Below are 19,672 nucleotides of genomic sequence, written 5' to 3'. Positions count from 1 at the left end.
AGGTACTAGAAGTGTTTTTCAGGTGTTATAGCTATTTCTGTCATTCACATTATAAATTTCCTATAAACCCTTATTATTATTTTAATTCTCCCCCAGTTTTCTCTTTTAAAGAAGTTTTAATTTGCACATAAACATTCAAAGACATTATTCTGGTACTTTTTGTGGTCATAAATAGATATTTAATTCTTTCCCCAGTAGTCTTCCCCTCTCCACCAGAATATGATACTGTTTCCCTCATAAATTTGTATTTTCTTTTATATTCTAAAACTTAATTCTGACGTTGAGTGAACAACCAAGAGCAATTGGACAGATGTTACTCTCTGATTTTTATTTTTTTGTCGACCACATTGAAAAAGGAATAAGTCCCTGTTAAGTCACCACGTCAGGAGATTCAGTCACCTCTGTGCATTCAAGACAGCCTCTCTCCCAGTTTCTCTGGGATAAGTGTCCCTCCCTTCTGGTTGTTCAGTGTTGTCAACCATTCCTGAGAGGTGGTCACATTTCAGAAATGTGTGAAGTGATTCCAGTGTTTATGAGGCCTCTGAGGAGACCGAGGCTGACAGCAAGCTGTTGGCATTATTCACGTTTGGGTCCTGTAAGAAAAAAAGTAAGAGGCAGTCCCATTAAGTGTTTCTTGTCAAAACCACAGAAGTTAAGTTTAACTGCTGCCCACAGTCTGGTACATGGGGAGCCTCATCAGTGTTTCCGTGACAGTATTTGACAGTATTTCCTGAGCGCCATTAGTTGCCAGGAGAGGTGAACAGTGTGTCTGGTCTCAAATGAAATTGGCTAATTGGTTGCAGTAAGACTGTCTTTTATTATTAGATGAAGGCCGTCATTACGACTTCCATTTCATCTACATTTAGTCATGCTCTAGCTATGTTTTTGGATGGAAGGGTTATTATCATAATGAAATTTTTCAACTGTGACTTCTCCTAGCTCATGCCTTGCCTATGTTCCGCGAACCTCGCCAACGGAGTACAAGGAAACAGCTGGAGAAGGACAGACTGGATCCCCTGAAGTCTCACAAACCCGAACCTCCTGTTGCAGGCCCAGGTGACTGATCTAGCTAGTGACCCACAGAGGGGGTCATTGAGGGCCAGGGTGGGGTAATCGAGACAGAACTTGGAAGATCTTTTGGGCCTGGATACTCGTCTTCAGAGATTTTTGCTAAATAGGATTTTTCAAACACCTTCTTTTAGCCTCAGAACTTTTTGCTTGAAGAACTGATGCAGAAGCCCAGTGCATAAAACTGATGCAAACGGAGCTGCTGTGCTGACGCAGAGAGGAAGCCCAGAGCCCTTTCTTCTTGGTCTCCAAGTCCTTTAGGTGACATCACTGGAGCTCTGGGGCTCCTTGGAACTCAGTGTTTAAGTCAGTGCTCACCATACTGGCTTAAAATTCAACACTGAATACTTTGGCCAAAATTTAGGCTGGATTAGAGTTCACAAAAGGCAGAAAGAGGCCATCATTTAGTTCTGCGTTATTAAAATAGAGCTGCCCATCTCCCTAGAAGATGAATAAAAATCCTTAGAGTTTCTAAGAAAGTAAGGCCAGAAGAAAGCAAGGCAGCATCGGCCATCATACAGCCGCGCCTTTACTAGAATCCCGTTCTCTGTTATCAGCTGCACAGTCTCCATTTGTTCTAGGTTCATAAGCTTATATCACTTATGACTTGTTTATTCATCTGAACCTGACTTCTGGACCTCTGTGTCTTTGGCCTGCCCCTTTAGCATTGAGAAAAATCTCCTATACCAGTCTCAGTCTTCTCCCCATTTTCTCTGCCATCGTCCTCTAATCAGAATTCCTGTATAATATTCTTGCCTGGATTATTAAAAAGCCCTTGTAACTAGGTACCGTCTCAGCTCTCTCTCCTCACTGCTACCTGCATTCGTCTTACAGCTGTTATCCCCAATTCCTGTAGGTTTCATATTGCTGCTGCCCCCACATCTTCAGAAGCTGTGCACCGTCCAGGTGCGTGCCCAGAGATTCAGTTCTCTACAGTCTGACTCTCAGCCGTGTTCGAGCTTTACACCTCACCTCTCTCCTGCTCCAATCTTCTGATATGACTGTTGGTTCATTCCTGCCCCCAAATGCCCGTTGAACTTCCCTCTTTCTATACTTTTGTATTTGAACTATTCCGTTCATTGAAAATAACCTTCTCTGTCTTCTGACTTCTCCCAAATTGGATGTATTTCTTCCTATAGATTCCCTTCCTGCATCAGCCTGAAGAGTTCTTTTCTTCTTCTAAGTGCTACTGATATAAAGTTACTGGCCATACACATTCTCTGGCAATTATTTCCTGCCTGATGAAATTACTCTTTTAGTGCTACTTGACTTTTCATGTGGTGTTTTGTCTTTTTTTCTCTTTTTAACCTCCTTGAAAAGTTATATGTCTTTTGAGTACTGGGAACCAGGCTAGCAGTTGAGGGTTCAGTGGGGAACAAATTCCTGCCCAGGTGAAACTTCCTGTCAAGAACCATTACATATAGTAAAATAATGTCAATCAGTCTATTCATCTTACTTGTTTTCTTTCCTACAAGGTCCTTGGAAGATGGCAAGCCCTAAGATATTCTTGTTTAAAACTAAAATAGCATCTAATGATTGTTGGTTATTTTTATTAATTGAATTTCATGTATTCATGCCTGAAGAATTTTTTAAGGCATATACATGGCAAACTGTTTGCATTTCTTCCTACATTGCTGTCATTGTGTAAATTAGGCAACTAAAGCATAATAAAAACATGTCTGTATTTTAAAATATTATGGGGAAGTTGAGCTTTGGTGATGTTCCACTTTGGTTGTGATTACCTTAAATGAAAGCAGAAAGGATGATACTCAAGTACTCTTAAGTGTGCTTCAAACCAAAGTCTGTAGAAGCCCCAGAATGCTTAAAACCTTGATTCTTCACGGAATGTCAAAAATCAGATCAATCTGAATCCCTGACCCTACCCTGTCATTCATTTAACCTGTAGCCTGGGCAGCCAGCAGTGAAGGATTTTCAACCTTGTCAGATAAGCCCAGACTGTATGCTCACTCTGTTCCTGATTTGTTTTCTTCCCTTTGGAACAGGTCGTGGTGGCCGGGTTGGAACCCATGGAGGCACTCTGTCTTCATACATTGTGAAGAACATTGCTTTGGACAAAACTGACGACAGCAATCCCCGGGAAGCCATTTTGCGGCATGCCAAGGCGGCTGAGGACAACCCATACTGGGTTTCTCCAGCATACTCCAAGTAAGGAACCAGCCTTTCAAAATAGAACATTTTTTATGTTAACAAATTGGGTAGAACATAGCTTTGCGGTTCTAACCTCTCCCTTTCTTTTTTATTCTTAAGCATGAGAAATAGGCCAGGTACTAATGGTCCAGAAACATAGGCATTTGTTTATATCTGAGGACTCTAAAATTCTAAATTTTTAAACTAGGCCACTTCCATCAGAGTTATACCAGTATTCTTGCCTGGAAAATTCCTTGGACAGAGGAGCCTAGCAGACTTCAGTCTATGAGGTCACAAGAGTCAGACATGACTGAGCACTCACACAAACCCATTATGGGGGTTCCCTGGTGGCTCAATGGTGTAGAATCCACCTGCCAGTGCAGGAGACGTGGGTTTGATCCTTGTGGGGATGATCGCCTGGAGGAGGAAATGGCAACCCACTCCAGTATTCTTGCCTGGGAAATCCCAAGGACAGAGGAGCCTAGTGGGCTACAGCCCGTGGGGTTGCAAGAGAGTCAGACACGACTTAGCGACTAGAACAACAACAAAACAACAAACCAGTTATGTGAAACTCATTCTACCTGTGATTTAAAAAAAAAAAGGAAGAAAGAAAAAGAAAATCACTGCCTATGCGCGTTATCTTAGTTGTGAAAGTTGCTCTGTCGTGTCCGACTCTTTGCCACCCCATGTATATACAGTCCATGAAGTTCTCCAGGCCAGAATACTGGAGTGGGTAGCCATTCCCTTCTCCAAGAAATCTTCCCAACCCAGGAATTGAATCTAGATCTCCCACATTGTGGGTGCGTTCTTTACCAGCTTAGCCATCAGGGGAGCCCAAGAATACTGGAGTGGGTAGCTTATCCCTTCTCCAGGGGATCTTCCCGACCTAGGAATCAAACCAGGGTCTCTTGCATTGCAGGCAGATTCTTTATCAGCTGAGCTATAGTTAGGGTTAAAAACAGGAGAAGGAAATAGCAACCCACTGCAGTATTCTTGCCGGGGAAATCCCACGGACAGAGGAGCCTGGCATGCTGCAGTCCCTGGGATTGTAAAGAGTCAGACACAACTTAGTGACTGAACAACAAAAAGCAAATGAAGAGGAACAGTTTGTAGGATCCATTATTGAGGATTAACTTTTATTTGTGGAGCTGGTTTGTAAGTAATACTTAACACAGGCAGAGTGGAGCCTGCCAGTTCAGATTCCCTCAGTTAGCTTAACATGGATGAAGCTATGGTTAGACTAGTGATGAGACTTACAGAAAAATCATAAAAACTGTACAGAGAGTTGTTATATACTTTTCACTCAACCTGCCCTGATGTCAACACTTTACATGACCATAGTACATATGGTAGATTTAGTCCTAATCTTTTAAGGAATCTCCATAAATAGTCTTTTGAGCTTTGCTTTTTGTTTTCACTTAACAGTATGACCTGGAAATCACTGTCCATCAGTTCATAGAGTTCATTCTCATTCTTTTTCACATTCTTTTTCCCAGCTGCATAGTGATCCACTGTGTGGCTATACAGTGACTTATTCCGCTGCTCTCCTGTGTGCGTATTTAGATTGTTCCCAGTATTTTGCAGTTACTAACATGGTGAACTCTGGGAGTTGGTCAGGGAGGCCTGGCGTGCTGTGATTCATGGGGTCGCAGAGTCGGACACGACTGAGCGGCTGAACTGAATTGAACTGAACATAGTGAATAAGTTTGTGTATGTGTATTTTTGTGTTGTTAGAAGTAAATCAGCTTTTTTTGTTGATGTTTTTATGTATTTCTAAAGTTTTCTCTTCGATTATGAGGAAGCTGATATTTATATGCTGGAAAAAATCCTTTATAAACCAACTCAACTTACGTGTTATACTGATATTGAGCCCCTATATGCGGATCATTATGATCTATGGATACTTTGCCTAAAAGTAAAACACACTGTCTTAGCTTGGGTTCCTTAGAAGCAGACCTTGAGCAAAAGACCCCTGTGAAGATGACTGAAGCCAAGAAAGAGTACAACATTAAACAGAGTTCCAAGAAGGGTCATTTTCCTTAGTATTCCACAGGGTGACCCTGGAGACCCTGGTCAGGGTCACAAGAACTGGAGTGCTTAATGCTAATCACCATTAGTCATTGGTGATGGCTGGAGGTGGAACTGGGGGAGACACTTAAGGTACTTCCAACTCTCTGGGGCTCCAGCAACCTGGGGACAGTCCTCTGAAAAAAGAGATGGATGCTACCACTGTGAGTGAAAGCACCCTGCAGAAAAATGATAAAGCGATTTGAGGGCCCCTAGTGGGGAGCATCATATCCTCTACTCTGTGTGTTGAAGCAGAGCAGACTTTATTGTATGACATCCGTGGTGGATGTTCACAACATGTATGAATAACCAGACAACACAGATGGAACGTCTCTGAACGGTTAGTTGGATAATATCACAACAGCTAAGAGGGTCATATCAAGGCTGGCCAGCTAAATAGTTTGCATTTAGCCTTCATTTGTATCAAATCTGTGTGCTATAAACTAATATGTGTCAACACATCCTTGGCACTCAGATATGCTTGTGGGCTTATGGATTATGCCTCTGTTGACACTTCTGTTTCTAATGGAATAGTTATTGTCTATTACCATTAGGGATTTCTTATACTTCAAAAATTTGTTTAGAAGCATACCAAAAATTATCTGAGGAAAGAAGAGTAAACAGGGCCATAGTTTAAAATTTGCCAAACATAGTTAAGTATCATTTTGATAGTGAACTGCTCCAAGCAGATGTACATACGTTTGTACACAGAGTAGATTAGATTGTTGCAGTGTCTCCACAAATATTGAAAAAATGTCATTTGCTGATTAATGATTGATATTAGCAGCATGAGCTTCCCAGGTGGTGCTAGTGGTAAAAAGCCCACCTGGCCAGTGCAGAAGACATAAAAGTTGTGGGCTTGATCCCTGGGTTGGGAAGATCCCCTGGAGGAGGGCATGGCAACCCACTCCAGTTTCTTGCCTGGAGAATCCCATGGACCGAGCCTGGTGGTCTACAGCCTGTAGGATGGACATAACTGAAGTGACTTAGCACGCATGCATATGTTAAAATCTTCTCTTTTTTCCCTGTGAGCTTTCTGTTTATGTCTTTTGCCCTTTTGTCTATTGGTCTTTATATTAAGGAGCTTAACCCTTTATGTGTCATGTAATCCAAGTATTTCTACTAGTCAGTTGCCTTTATTTCTACTTTGTTTATGACATTTTTCCCCCAAGTGAAAAAATTGATTAAATGTGGTCAGACTTAGAGGGGTTTGTTGTTGCTGTTGTTTAGTCGCCAAGTCATGCCTGACTTTTTGGCGACCCCCATGGATTGTAGGCCACCAGGCTCCTCTGTCCGTGGGATTTCCCAGGCAAGAATATTGGATTAGGTTGCCATTTTCTTCTCCAGGGGGTCTTCCCAACCCAGGGATCAAACCCAGGTCTCCTGCATTGGCAGACGGATTCTTTACTACTGAGTCACCTGGGAAGCCCCTGAAAAATTATATCACACACAAATAATTTCCAACATTTGTACCTGCTATTTCTTTATCTTATCTAATTGTACTGACTAGTACTGCCAGAACAGTATTAAATAATAAAAGCAATAGTGCACATCCTTTTCTTAAAACATGTGTAATCGCCCTTTTTGGAGATGAAAAAAAGTCAAATGTTGGCAATTTCATATTGTTCAATTTAATGGTATCTCTCCATAAAGCATGACAACTTTTGAAAACACCCACATGCAAGATGTTAGAGAAGATTCAACAAAGATTTATGGAACACCTACAATATGTCAGATGTTGTTCTAAGTTGTTGTTTATGGAGCTTATATTCTGGTAGACAGAGACAGACAATAAATAAATCCATAAATGTTAGATGGTAGCAAGTGCAATGAAGAAAGATAAAATAGGGATAAAGGGGCATAAAGTAATCAGGGAGAGAGAGGGGCACTATTTTCAGGTACAATGATTAGGATAGAACCTCTGCTAAAGTGGTCTTGGACTTGAGTGGAGTGAGGGAATGAGCCCTGCAGGTATCCTAGGTGAAGAAAACACTGTGTGGAGACGAGAGGCATGTTGCTCTGAAATAGATGCTGAGTTTTATTGAATTCCTTTGTCATGTCTCTATGAATTTCTGCTTGTTGTGTTTTTGTTTTGGTGGGAGATTTTTCTGGCCACACTGTGTGGTTTATGGGATCTTGGTTCCCCAACCAGGGGACCCGAGATGGAACCCTTGACCTCTACAGTGGAAGCTCAGAGTCCTAACCACAGGACTACCAGGGGGTTCCCTGTGTACTTCTACTTTGATCAATGAATATGATTAATCATATTACAAAATTCCTAATAGTGAATCATCCTAGCATCTCTGATATGACCCTCACATGCTTGTGGTTTGCTCTTTGTCAGGTGCTAGGCTGCCTTCATAAAAACTTCATGTGCTTTCCTTTTCTGTATATACTGTTGAACTGCCTTGTGTACCATTAAATCTATTTGTAAAAACCGGAGAGATGGTGAAACTGTTGAAGTCGGGTGCTTTTGTGGAGGAGAGAGTGAGTAGTAATTCCTTAATCTTTCTCGTGTTTGTCTATCCCCTCATGGGAAGTAGACTCTTTGGATTTTCTGACTTTTCTGAGTCTGCTTGGTAATTAATATTTTCTTGGAAAAAAATTCATCCACATTTTCAGCTTTCTTTAAAGAGAGTTAATTGAAGCAGAAATTGATTTTGTTCATTGGTTGCTGTTACCCAATGGCATTTTCCTGCATCATAGGTGGTTTAGTATTATTTACAATTGAATAATAATGTTAGCCTCACAGCAGTTCTGCAAAATGGGTTGAATAGATACTGTCATATCCTTACCTTACATGTGAGGAGACTAACAATTTACAATTGAAACTAGAATTAGACTTCATTTCTCTTAATCCCTGTAGGGCTTCCTTTGTAGCTCAGTTGGTAGAGAATCTGCCTGCAATGCGGGAGACCTGGGTTTGATCCCTGGGTTGGGATGATCCTCTGGAGAAGGGAAAGGCTTCCCACTCCAGTATTCTGGCCTGAAGAATTCCATGGACATGAGTAATCTACAGAGTCACAAAGAGTCGGACACAACTGAGTGACTTTCACTTTCCCTTTCTCTCGATCCCTAATTTAATGAGCTCTTCAGAGGTCTGTGGTCTCTCAATATACACCTTCCTGGTGTTACGTTTTGCTCCCATCTCTTTCCTTCCATTCAGCTTTGTCACTTCACGTTGATTGCATACTGAGCTCATGGCGCTGTCTGTGGCGTGTGATTTGTTAGCCTGAATTGCAGTGCAGTTTCTCCTGTGGTCACCTGCTAGAGCATACTATTTGACTGCCAAAGAGCAGAGTGTTTGAAGGGAAGCTAATATTTAAAAGGGTCTTTTCGTAAAGGTCACTGTAATTGAGAACGTGTGTCTGATTGTTCTTCTTCACTGCAGTTGATCCGTGTCACTGATGGAGTGATGAAGTGAAAATTTACTGTGTCTTGCATTATCCCAGAAAAACACAATTATTGACAGATATTACACAAATCTGCCTGCTTGCCGATGACACATACTCCCCTTTTCTCCCCAGTGATAAGAACAAAGAGCCTTAGAACCCTTTACCTTTATTTTTGAGTACTGAAGTTTCATTCCTGGCACTCGCAATCTAATAGCCCTGAAAGTTTTAAAACACAGCAGGATCACAGAGGACTCTGGTTTAGCTACACATGGGCAGATTCAATTACAGTTTCTTGTCAAAAGATGTTGCTGTAGGGAGGGGAAGGGAGCTGGCTGGGGAGGGGGCAGGATAAAGATCCAGAATGCTCTTAGCTTACACATCCCCGCGGGTAGTTGTGTGTGGGAACCTGAACCCTGGCCAGTAGCCTGACAGCCTGACAGCCGTGGTCACTTTTCTTGCCAGTTCAGTTGCCATTAGTGCTGGTTCAGTCAATTTAATTTTCAGTGCACATGTCTCATGTGATACAGGATACATGGACATGTGTGTGAGCATTAATTTTATATTAATAACATTAATTTCATATTAATATAATTTTATATCAATTAATATATCATTGCCATCTGTAAAGGATCCACTGAAGTCATGTTGAGTTACTAGGCAATATTTCAAGAGGTCAGTCATTGAGTGAGTAAAGATTTGTGTCAGGAAGAGACATAAACCCATAGAGAGAATCATAACTTTTTTTCCCCTGAGTTGTGGTTGCCTGACTGTTATCACTGACCACTATATTCCTATGTAAAGGCCAGTGTTTCTCAAAGTGATTTTGTGGACTGTCTGTGTCAGAGTCGAGGATGGGAGTGGGAGCGTTAATAATGCATATTTCTAGACTTCACCCCTGGAGAAGGAAATGGCAACCCACTCCAGTGTTCTTGCCTGGAGAATCCCAGGGACGGGGGAGCCTGGTGGGCCGCCGTCTATGGGGTCGCACAGAGTCGGACATGACTGAAGCGACTTAGCAGCAGCAGCAGCAGCAGCAGACTTCACCCCAACTCCGTTAGACTGAGAGATTGGAGCTGGGAATCTGCATCTTAAGTTCTCCACGTGATTATTTTGCCCACCAAAGTCTGGTAATAATTTTAAAAAGTAATTATGTAAAATAAACCACAAGTTATTCACCTTCTAAAACTTCAAATGTATGAAATAGATTATTTTGATTATAGAAATTCATACTGAAGACAAGTTATTTACATAGAAGAACATTTCCCCCAGGGTTTTTTATTTTTTAATAGTAAGCTGCTGTGTTGTATTTAATATGTAAATTATTTTATCAGATACATTCTATACAACTTTTGAAAATATAAATTGGGGAATAAAGGATATGGTAATAATGACACTGCTGTTATACCATGCCAGTCATGTTTAAAATTCATATATATATATATTCTTTTAATCCTCACAACAATCCTATGAGAAAGGGATATTATTTTTCCAATTTGGCATATGAGGAAACATATAACTTGACCAAAGCCATACAGGTAGCAAGAGGCCGAATTGGGATTTGAACACAGGTGGTCTGGCTCCAAAGCCAAGCTTCCGCTTTTGAGTACTACAGCATATTGCTTGTCATCACAAAGCAACTGATAGTAGTTATTGGAAAAGTTGAATAATAGTGAAGCCGAAAAGATTACCGCGTGTGCCAGCATGGCGTAGTGGAAGAATGCTAGACTAGGAATCAGAAGTCCTGGGGTTTAGTTCCTGCTCCAGGGCTCATTTAACCTTCATGAGAGTCTTTCCCCATGTATGAAGTAAGAGATTAGGCTACACTAATGCCCAGCTTTCGTGCATGTTTTCAAATAGAAATTGTGGCACACCGTTACATACGTTTTATAAAAGTGAGCTTAGGGAGGGCATTGATGTTACCTGGGCTGCCTCAGGCCTTTTCAAAGATTTAATCATTCCAACTTGTTTGCCCACTTATTGATAGTGGTTTTAGAAGGTTCTTTTTGTTTTGTCCTCTATTTTTTCCCCCAGTTTCCACAGGTTTCATGTATGTCCCTTTTCCCACTCACCCAGCCTTGGAACTCTCGCACAAGCATTATGAGTTAGCATATCCTGTTTAATGAGTCTGAGATATGTTTAGGTATTTTCCAAAATACTCTGTCTTCATTTTCTGAAAAAGATAGAACATTCTTTTTCTTGTTTCCTCTCATCTTATGCATCCCTAATGTTTTTTATGTGTAACTGAATTACCTCACTGTATACCTGAAACGTTGTTAATCAACTGTGCTCCAATATAAAATAAATATTTTTAATAAATAAATAATAAAAATTATCTTTGCTTAGCTCTTCACCAAAAAGAAGGGACCATTTCAAGTGGAATCTTTTGGTCAGGCCTTTATTTAATCTTCATAATTCTGCAATTGTGATGACTGGGTCAGAGTTCATCTGTACCATATTCATTCTAACAGGGTTAACAAGTGTGTCAGATTGTCAAGTCATGGCTATAATTGACTTTGGCTTTGAGGTTTTTGCTTCATAATAAACAATGGGCCCTGAGCCAAAAAAGCTTGTGGTTTACAGTCACATACTGATGACTAAATATTATAAATGATTTCCCCTCATACTCATTCTGTTACCCTGGAGCTCGCTTTATGCTTTTTGAATGAATCATATCAGGAGAATATCCATAACTAAAAAGAATTTGACCTGTCAACTTCCCATTGCACCCAGAGACACTTTGAGACTTCTCTCTGGCCTGAGCGCTTGAGGAGGAGTGTAGAAAGCCTAGGTTAGAGCTTAGTCAGAAGAGACAGCCTTTGAATCTTTGAAAGGGCACTTTGAATGTCTTACATAAACACTATATCCAAAAAAAATGCCCTTTTGGAAGATTACAGGGAGAATTTTTATTCATTACTGACTGTTCTACGCAAAATTCCTCTGGATGGAAAAACTGAAGATGCTTTGAGAAGCACTGCTTCAAGTGTGGCTCCAAGTTGGAGGCTAAGGTTTTTCTAAGGTGCCTCCTTTTTATCCCAGGAAAGGGGTTTGTTCTTCCTCGTTCCCAAAGTGGAAATGAGGTGGGACTCAGCTTCTGTTGGGCTTCTGTCATTGTGCTGTGCACGCTATTGCTGGAAGAAGGCTCACTTTGTACTAATAACTTTGAGAATTCAGTTTAAAAAACATTCCAAGAGGAACATTCATCAGCAAGAAGTTTCAGCTATTCAGAATTTATAGATTTGAGAAAGGCGTTTGCTTAAGCTTTTATATTTACTTCATGAAATATTAACTATTAGCAAGTGCAGAATATTACTGAAGCTAAAACAGCAAAAAAACCCATCACCCCTCCTCTGATTAGTTTATTTAACTGTTAGCGGTGATAACTATATTGCTGTCTAATCTGCTCTCCTTTTCTTGGCAACTCTAATAAACAAGATGACACATATAGTCAAGTGAAAAATGTTTACTATTTGCCAAATGAGTTAATCACACTGGAAAATAAAATTTTCACATCAGCCTTCTGTAAGTTTATTTTCAGTTAACACTTTAAAAATGGGCAGAAAAAGTGTGGGCAGAAAACCAGTGAAACAGTCTGGATAAAGTTGGACACTTCACTACTTCCTAGTGAAGCTTATTAGCTCATCCCCCCTCACCTATTGCGTATGTGTGATGCTTGGGCTTAATGGAATGTTCCTCTTCCTTCCTTTTTCTTCAGATCAGTCCTTTTATAGGATTTTTTTTTTGGGCTCCTGAGGTATATCTGCTATGAGACTGTAAAGTTTGAGTTGACCTGTCTCTTGAGAATTCTAGAGGAGCTGATTAAACAGAAGACAGGAAATGGGTGGTTATAAAATGCCTTCTTGAAGCAGTAGAGTATATTTCTTGCACATCGTTTACTTATATGTATATTTCCCTAGTTGCTGCCATGTCTTCAGTGCCCCTTTGGTTTAGTTTTTCTACTTTTTCCTCATGGAAGCACCCAAAAGAGTCTGTGTTAAGACCAGTGTATGAATTCCATTTCTTCAAGCTGTCTAGAAAAGAATCCATTTTTTTGTGGCCGGTGACAAGGTTAGAAGGGGCTTAGAGGATTTTTTGTTGTTTATGTGTTGGTTTCCTATTGGTTTTAAAGTAGGAATTTCTGGACCAGCTTTTAAGTGTTTTCAAAACATTTTATCTTTTTGCTTGTGTCATTTTGCTCTTGCTTGACACTCTTGATTTATTTTTACAGATGTTTTCTATGCCAAGGGCAAATTAGGCCACCCCCAGGAAAGAAATCTCCTGATTATGTTCCTGACTCTGCTGGAAGTTGCCTAATCACCTCTGTTCTTCATTGTCTTGAAAAGTGACTAAAGAAGTCTGTTTTAAATGCCGTAAATTATCCTGAATTGATTTTTTTTATTTTTTGGTCTTCCCTTTGTATGTATTTCCAAAAAATCTCAAAAGAAAAGCTGCTAGAAATAAATTTAAAGATAAAAATTGCTGGCAAGAAAGAATAGCTGTAAGATTTAAAGCTATAATTCTCTCATTTTGCTTCCATAAAACAGTGGCATTCCCTAGACTGGACAGATACACTCATTGCGCTAAGTCTAGTAATATGTTTTGAAGAACCTGGTCTTTCTTCAGCAGACAACATACAGTTCTTATGGAAGGTGCTGACCTGTGTGTAAGAATGTTGGTTTTGCAGGGGCAGGATGGATTGGCACGAGGGAAACTTCCTTCCGTGGGCCATATCTCCCTTCACCTCCCCATCCCATTCTCCTGAGAATTAGAGACTGCTCCTTAAAGGGTGGCCCTGTGAGAATGCAAGCTCAGACTTCTTCGCCGAGCCTTCTGTAGCATCACACAGGCCCAGCTTCTCTAGATGTGAGAAATACTTTCCTGCAGTTGGAGTAAACTCGCCATGTGTAGCAGTCTGTGTTAAGAACACAGACTCTCTGCTTTCAGAGCCTTTCTTTCCCAAGCACAGGGAGGGAGGGAGCGGCCAGCCCACACTCCTCCCAGTGGGCTCCGCCAGCCAGTGCTGACAAGATAAGCTCAGGAAATGTTATGGCGATTGGAGATTTTTATTGAATCTAGTAAAACATTTGGATCTGTGTTTGGTAATCTTTTAATTTTTTTCTAGAAATATTTATCTGCAAGCAGTCAGAAACTAGAAAACAAAGTCTGGCCTCGCACCACAGATGGTTTGAGAAGCACTGCTGCAGGCGCGGCCTTGGGTTGGAGGCCAAGGCTTTTCCTAAGGTGCCTCCTTTTTTCCCAGGAAGGGGGTTTGTTCTTCCTCATTGCCAAGTTCAGGAGCCTAGTCTTTTCCTTTTTCAATTTTGGTAAAATACACAGAACATGAAATTGGCCATCTTAACTATTTGATGGTATTAAATACATTCACATTGTTGTGCGACCAGTCCCCAGAACTCGTTTCATCTTGCAGTAGTAAGGTCTATGCCCACTACACAGCAACTCTTCGTTTTAATCTGTTGATATTGTCTTTTGATGTACAGTTTTTAATTTTGATGCAGGTCAATTTACCTATTTTTGCTCTTGCCTGTGTTTTTGGTGTCATATCAAAAAAAATCATGACGAAATCCAATGTCATAAAACTTTCCCCTGTGTTTTCTTCTTCAGGCTTTATCATTTTTGCTCTTAGGTTTAGGTCTTTGATTGATGCTGAGTTAATTTTTGTACATGGTATAAGGTAAGGGTCCAGTTTCATTGCATATGGGTATACAGTTTTCCCAATGTTTTTTGTTGAAAAGAGCCCAGTTTTATACTCAGCTGTTATCTACCTGGGCAGCAAAATGAAAGGAAAAAGTGGTAAGCAAGCATTGCTGGGAAAATTTGAACACTGGTTTATGCCTTGATTTTGGCAGTTTGGGGAAGGGGAACATGGCTATTGAATGCTCAGTGGAACACGAGAACGCAGTGTCATGTTTGATGTGTACACGTAATATGGCTATTTTGCTGACAACATTTTTATTAGTTCAAAAGTGGCATTTAAAATAAATTCATGTATACTATCATGTAAGAATTGAATCGCCAGTCTATGTCTGACGCAGGATACAGCATGCTTGGGGCTGGTGCATGGGGATGACCCAGAGAGATGTTATGGGGTGGGAGGGGGGTTCATGTTTGGGAACGCATGTAAGAATTAAAGATTTTAAAATTAAAAAAATAAAAAACTAAAAAAAAAAAAAAAAAGAATAAATCTGCCCCTAAAAATAAAATAAAATAAAATAAATTCATGGAGTTTCACAAATAAGACCTTCCAACCTTCCAAACAAGTTGATATCCCTTGAGTTAAAATACTTGGAGAGAAAAAGAAAACTGTTGTGGTCTGGTAATTGAAAGTGACAGTCTTAGTGACCCTCATATGAAAATTTACTCAATGAATTTGGCTGAGTTCAATTATAGGGAAGGGGAAAGTTATCTTTGAAAAACTAAACTCTTTTTCTTTTGTCTTGGCTTCTAGGAAATTTAGTGCTAAGTTTTATGCTTGGCTATATATCTTTTCATCTTTTTGTTCTTGACCGTCTACTTATTTGTTTTGTTTGGATTTTCTTTATAATTCAGTTTTATTGAGGTATAGTTTATTTATAATGAAATACAAAATGCACCCTTTTCAAGTCTTAACAAACGTTTACACCTGTAATCACCACTTCAGTCAAGATTATACAATGTCTCTATTCACACAAAGCGTTCTCCCATGCCTCTTTGCCATCATTACTGCTTTTCTGCCCCTTGTTAAATAGATCCATTGATTCTATGCCCTTCAGTGTTTGCCACTAACCTACTAAAAATACTTCTGGAAGTAGGTGGATTATAAGGGGAAAAAAGTGACTACATAAATGAAATAGCCTTTTCAAGCTCTAGGTTTTCTTCCTGTGACCTATCATTCAGTTTCTTTTTTTATATCCCAAAAAAGCGGCACTACAACTTCATAAGGACTTTTCTCATTGCAGCTGACTCTGATGAGCTATGAAGCATTCCCAGCTATCTTTAGAAGACCTTGTTCTGTTTAATCTCGTAGAAATTAAATAGCTAGTTCTAAGGATTTATTTTTAAACTCCCAGCACATTTTATTACAAAGTAGATAGAAGAGCATTATCTCAACATAAAGGATATTTCACTTAAACACATTTTAACTCATGGTAAAATTCACAGTATTGCCTTCAGTGTGTGTGTGTGTGCGCGCATTTTTTGGAATATATTGTTGCAAACATCCTCAGTACACACTGCACCATGAAAGAAAGTAAAAGTGAAAGTTGCTCAACCGTGTCCAACTGTTTGTGAACCCGTGGACTGTAGCCTGCTAGGCTCCTCTGTCCATGAAATTCTCCAGGCCAGAATACTGGAGTGGGTTGCCAATCCCTCCTCCAAGGGATCTTCCCAACCCAGGGATCAAACCCAGGTCTCCTGCATTGCAGGCGGATTCTTTACTGTCTGACCACTGTGAAAGTGAAAGTGAAGTCGTGTCCAGCTCTTTGCAACCCCTTGGACTATAGCCTGGGGCTTCTCTGTCCATGGGATATTCTAGACAGGAGTAAGGGGATCTTCCCAACCCAGGGCTAGAACCCGGGTCTCCTGCTTTGCAGGTGGATGCTTTACCTTCTGAGCCACCAGGGAAGCTCCTGAGCACCATGGATGGTGCTAAATAGAGGAAACCAGGCACAAAATAATAGGCATCCTACAGAGACAGGACGGACACAGTGAGGCTGCTCTGTGAGACCAGGAGTCAGGATACGGTGATCCTGGGTTGGGGGTTAGTGACTCGAAGGGAATATGCGGGGCTTGGGAGCAAGCCATGCTTTCTTCTTAAGGGTGTTGGTTTCATGGCACACAGAGTTTGTGAAAATCCAGAGAACTGTACATGTGTGAAATAATGCACTTCTCTGTCTGTATTATACTTGAGTTAATGTTAAAAACACACACTTCATCATCGTCCACCCTGGGCCTTTAGCCCTTTGGGATCCACTAATCACATTCAACGTCCACATTTAGTGGAGTAGGAAACCAAGCCCCTGAGAGGGGAAACACCTGTTCCAGGTGACAGAGCAAGTCAAGGGCCAAACTGAGAATGAATCCCCAGCCCGAGGCTTAGCTCGAGGGCTCCTCACCACTCCAGGCTTCCAGAGGATTTTTTTCAGCCAGACAAATTTGTTCCTGTACAGGTTTGTCTATACCCAAAGGATCAATATCTTTGCCAGAAAGATGAAATATGTCCTGAGCACCAGTTGCCTTGTTGTAGCATGTTAGAAAGTCAGTGGCCCTGCTTTCTAGTAACTCAGCAACTCATGACCTGTGAAAGTCTGCAGCTGGTTTTGGAAATGTTAGAGTTATGACTTGTTTATAGATGTCACAACAGTGTCTTGAAGTGACAACAAGAAATGTGACCAACTGGATTGTGTATGGGGACAGTGTGGGCTCTAGGCAGATGACTGGAAAGATAGGAGCTATGCCTAACTTGTGCGTGAAGAATTCTGGTGCGTGCCTTGCATCGAAACAGTGTCTGCATGGAAAGTGGATGGGTTATGCTTCTTCCCCAGGAGAATAAAGCAGCAGTGAACAGTAATAATAAGGGTTGTTTTTTTCCTTCCAGTTTTATTGATACAATTGACATATAGCACTGTATAAGTTTAAAGTATGATAGTGATATGATTTACATACATCATGAAATGATTACCACAATGTTTAATGAGCATCCATCATCTCATACAGACACACAATTAAATAGAAAAAAAATTTTTTTTTCCTGTGATGAAAACCCTTAGGATTTATCCTCTTAGCAGCTTTCGTATGTGGCCTAAGGCAGTTTTACTTCTCTTTATCATGGGATAGATTGCATCCATAGTATTTATTTGTCTTCTAACTTGACGTTTATTCCACTTGAAGTTAACTTGAAGTTTTCAACTTTTAACTTGAAGTTTTCGACTGTCTTCTTCCAATTTCTCCTCCTCCATCCCCACCTCTGATAACCACAGATCTCATCTCTTTTTCTGTGAATTTGTTTGTTTTGAAGTATGATTGACCTAAAACACTGTGTTGGTTTCTGGTACCCTGCACGGTGATTTGATATTTCTGTACATATCACAGTGATCATCACGATAAGTCTAGTTACCATCTGTCATCCTATAGAGGTGTTACATAATTGTTGACCCTATTCCCCACTCATTTCATACCAGTGACTCTTATTTTATAACTGTAAGTTTGTACCTCTCCGTCACCTGTTTCTCTGCTCTCTATACCCCCTCCCCTCTGGCAACCACTTGGTTAGTAATATAAGGTTTTAACCCTGTTTCACTTGCCAGATAAAGGGGATTTTGACATTAGTTTACCATTCTGCAGTGACTTTCCTATTATGAACTGAACTATAAAAGAAGATGTAAGCTGAAGTACGTCATCTGCAGATAGCATGCTTTAATGGTCCCTCATAATGCGACTTAGCAGCAGCAGCATAATGCCGTAGAGCTGCTTTTAAAAGGAAACCAGCGTTACTGAGAGGGGCATAAATTATGGCCGTCTGATATTTTCCTGCAGTTATTTTCTGTGTGAACGATGTAAAAAGGAATGACGTTGAACCAGGTATGTTGACAAAGCACAACAGGTCCTGATGCAAAGATTGCTCGATACGCAGCTTGTCAGTATTACACCAGTGACGCTCAGTGGTAGATCCTACAATGCTGGATATTCGCGTGCATTGACCTGGGTGTTGGGTGGAACGAATGTTCATTTGTTTTTTACTTTTGCTGACAGGTCCAAGTTACCATATATGTTATCTGTTATTTTAAATTCATGAGATAGGAAGACTCTTGCCTCAGATTCTGCTGTTTGTGTGCACTCTAATCAAGTGCATTTGGGCTACTTAAGTCTAGGAACAGCCCACAGAGTTATAAATAAAGACTGTGTAGATTCTTGCCTGGTGACTATAGTTTGGCCTCCCAAATAGTCCTGGTTATTTAGCCCAAGTTTGAGGTGGAGGGTGGTTATGGATGTGTGAGTTTCCACTGAATGTGATACATTTTCATTTTATTTAAGGAAAGGACAACATACATAGTCTGCCACAGAAGGAAAACCTTTAAAAGAATCTGAACATAATTAAATTTCCATTATCCTTTTCTTTGCCAGAAGGTTAATGATTCTCTAATAATTGAGATGTAATTGATCCCCCAAATGTGCTTCCACTTGATGAAAGTAGCAAAGTCCAATACACACTTGCTGACTAAATTTTTCCTCTCCTCTTTAACTCTGTTTTAGGACTCAGCCCAAAACCATGTTTGCCCAAGTTGAGTCTGATGATGAGGAAACAAAGAATGAGCCAGAATGGAAAAAACGTAAAATTTGAAGAATCTCCTATGAGAGCTGTTTGCATGAGGGGGAGGGATATTGAACAGGTTTGGTTTTTTAATTAAATAAAAACACATTTTTATGAGGTTTTGTCCTTTGCATTATTGAGCCATTCAAAAGGTTGGTAGCTACCCTTCACTAAACCTGTGTTTACATTTTCTTACCTATGACTATTGAACTGTATTATAAGTAAATAAGAAGTAGATTCTTGGCCTATTACCAAGTACTTTCAGTATTTGAAGACTTTATTCAACAGTTATTGGTCTTATACCGATTGTTATAACCTTGGTGGAGGGGAACATACACTGAGATGTACATCTGTCATGAGCAGTTCTAAGAGCACGGTATGGAAATGAACATCAAAATGGTTAATATCTCTGTATAATTTCACAACAGTTGTTTACATGACTGTAAATAATTAGGCTGAGTTCAAACTGAAAGTTTGAACCATTGCCATACTAGGAAACAACGTGTATCTGATTATCCTAGAACAGCAGAAAGCAGTGATCAGGAGTTAGGAAATGGACTTTGAAATAAGACCAGTGTGGGTTCAAATCCTGGCTCTGCTCCTTACTGTCTGGGTCACTTTAGGAGAGTTATTAAGCTTCTCTCTTCTGGACCAGGGCTCCCCAACCGCCAGGCCACGGACTGGTACCCCT

At 40.4% G+C, this 19,672-nt stretch overlaps 1 protein-coding gene across 1 annotated transcript in view; it reads left to right on the top strand.

Moving 5' to 3' along the window:
• Nucleotides 1–19,098, top strand: part of WDR70 (WD repeat domain 70) — a 272,589-nt gene extending 253,491 nt beyond the window's left edge. The window contains exons 16-18 of the mRNA XM_005694782.3: nt 940–1,056; nt 3,072–3,234; nt 18,924–19,098. Coding sequence (XP_005694839.2) covers nt 940–1,056; nt 3,072–3,234; nt 18,924–19,011 — 368 coding nt within the window. The 3' untranslated portion in view covers nt 19,012–19,098. The remainder of the gene's footprint in view (nt 1–939; nt 1,057–3,071; nt 3,235–18,923) is intronic.

The sequence above is a fragment of the Capra hircus genome, chromosome 20 (assembly GCF_001704415.2).
Source record: "Capra hircus breed San Clemente chromosome 20, ASM170441v1, whole genome shotgun sequence".
Classification (NCBI taxonomy): Eukaryota; Metazoa; Chordata; class Mammalia; order Artiodactyla; family Bovidae; genus Capra; species Capra hircus.
The sequence above is the reverse complement of the archived record's forward strand: the minus strand, read 5'-3'. Positions and strand labels throughout refer to the sequence as shown.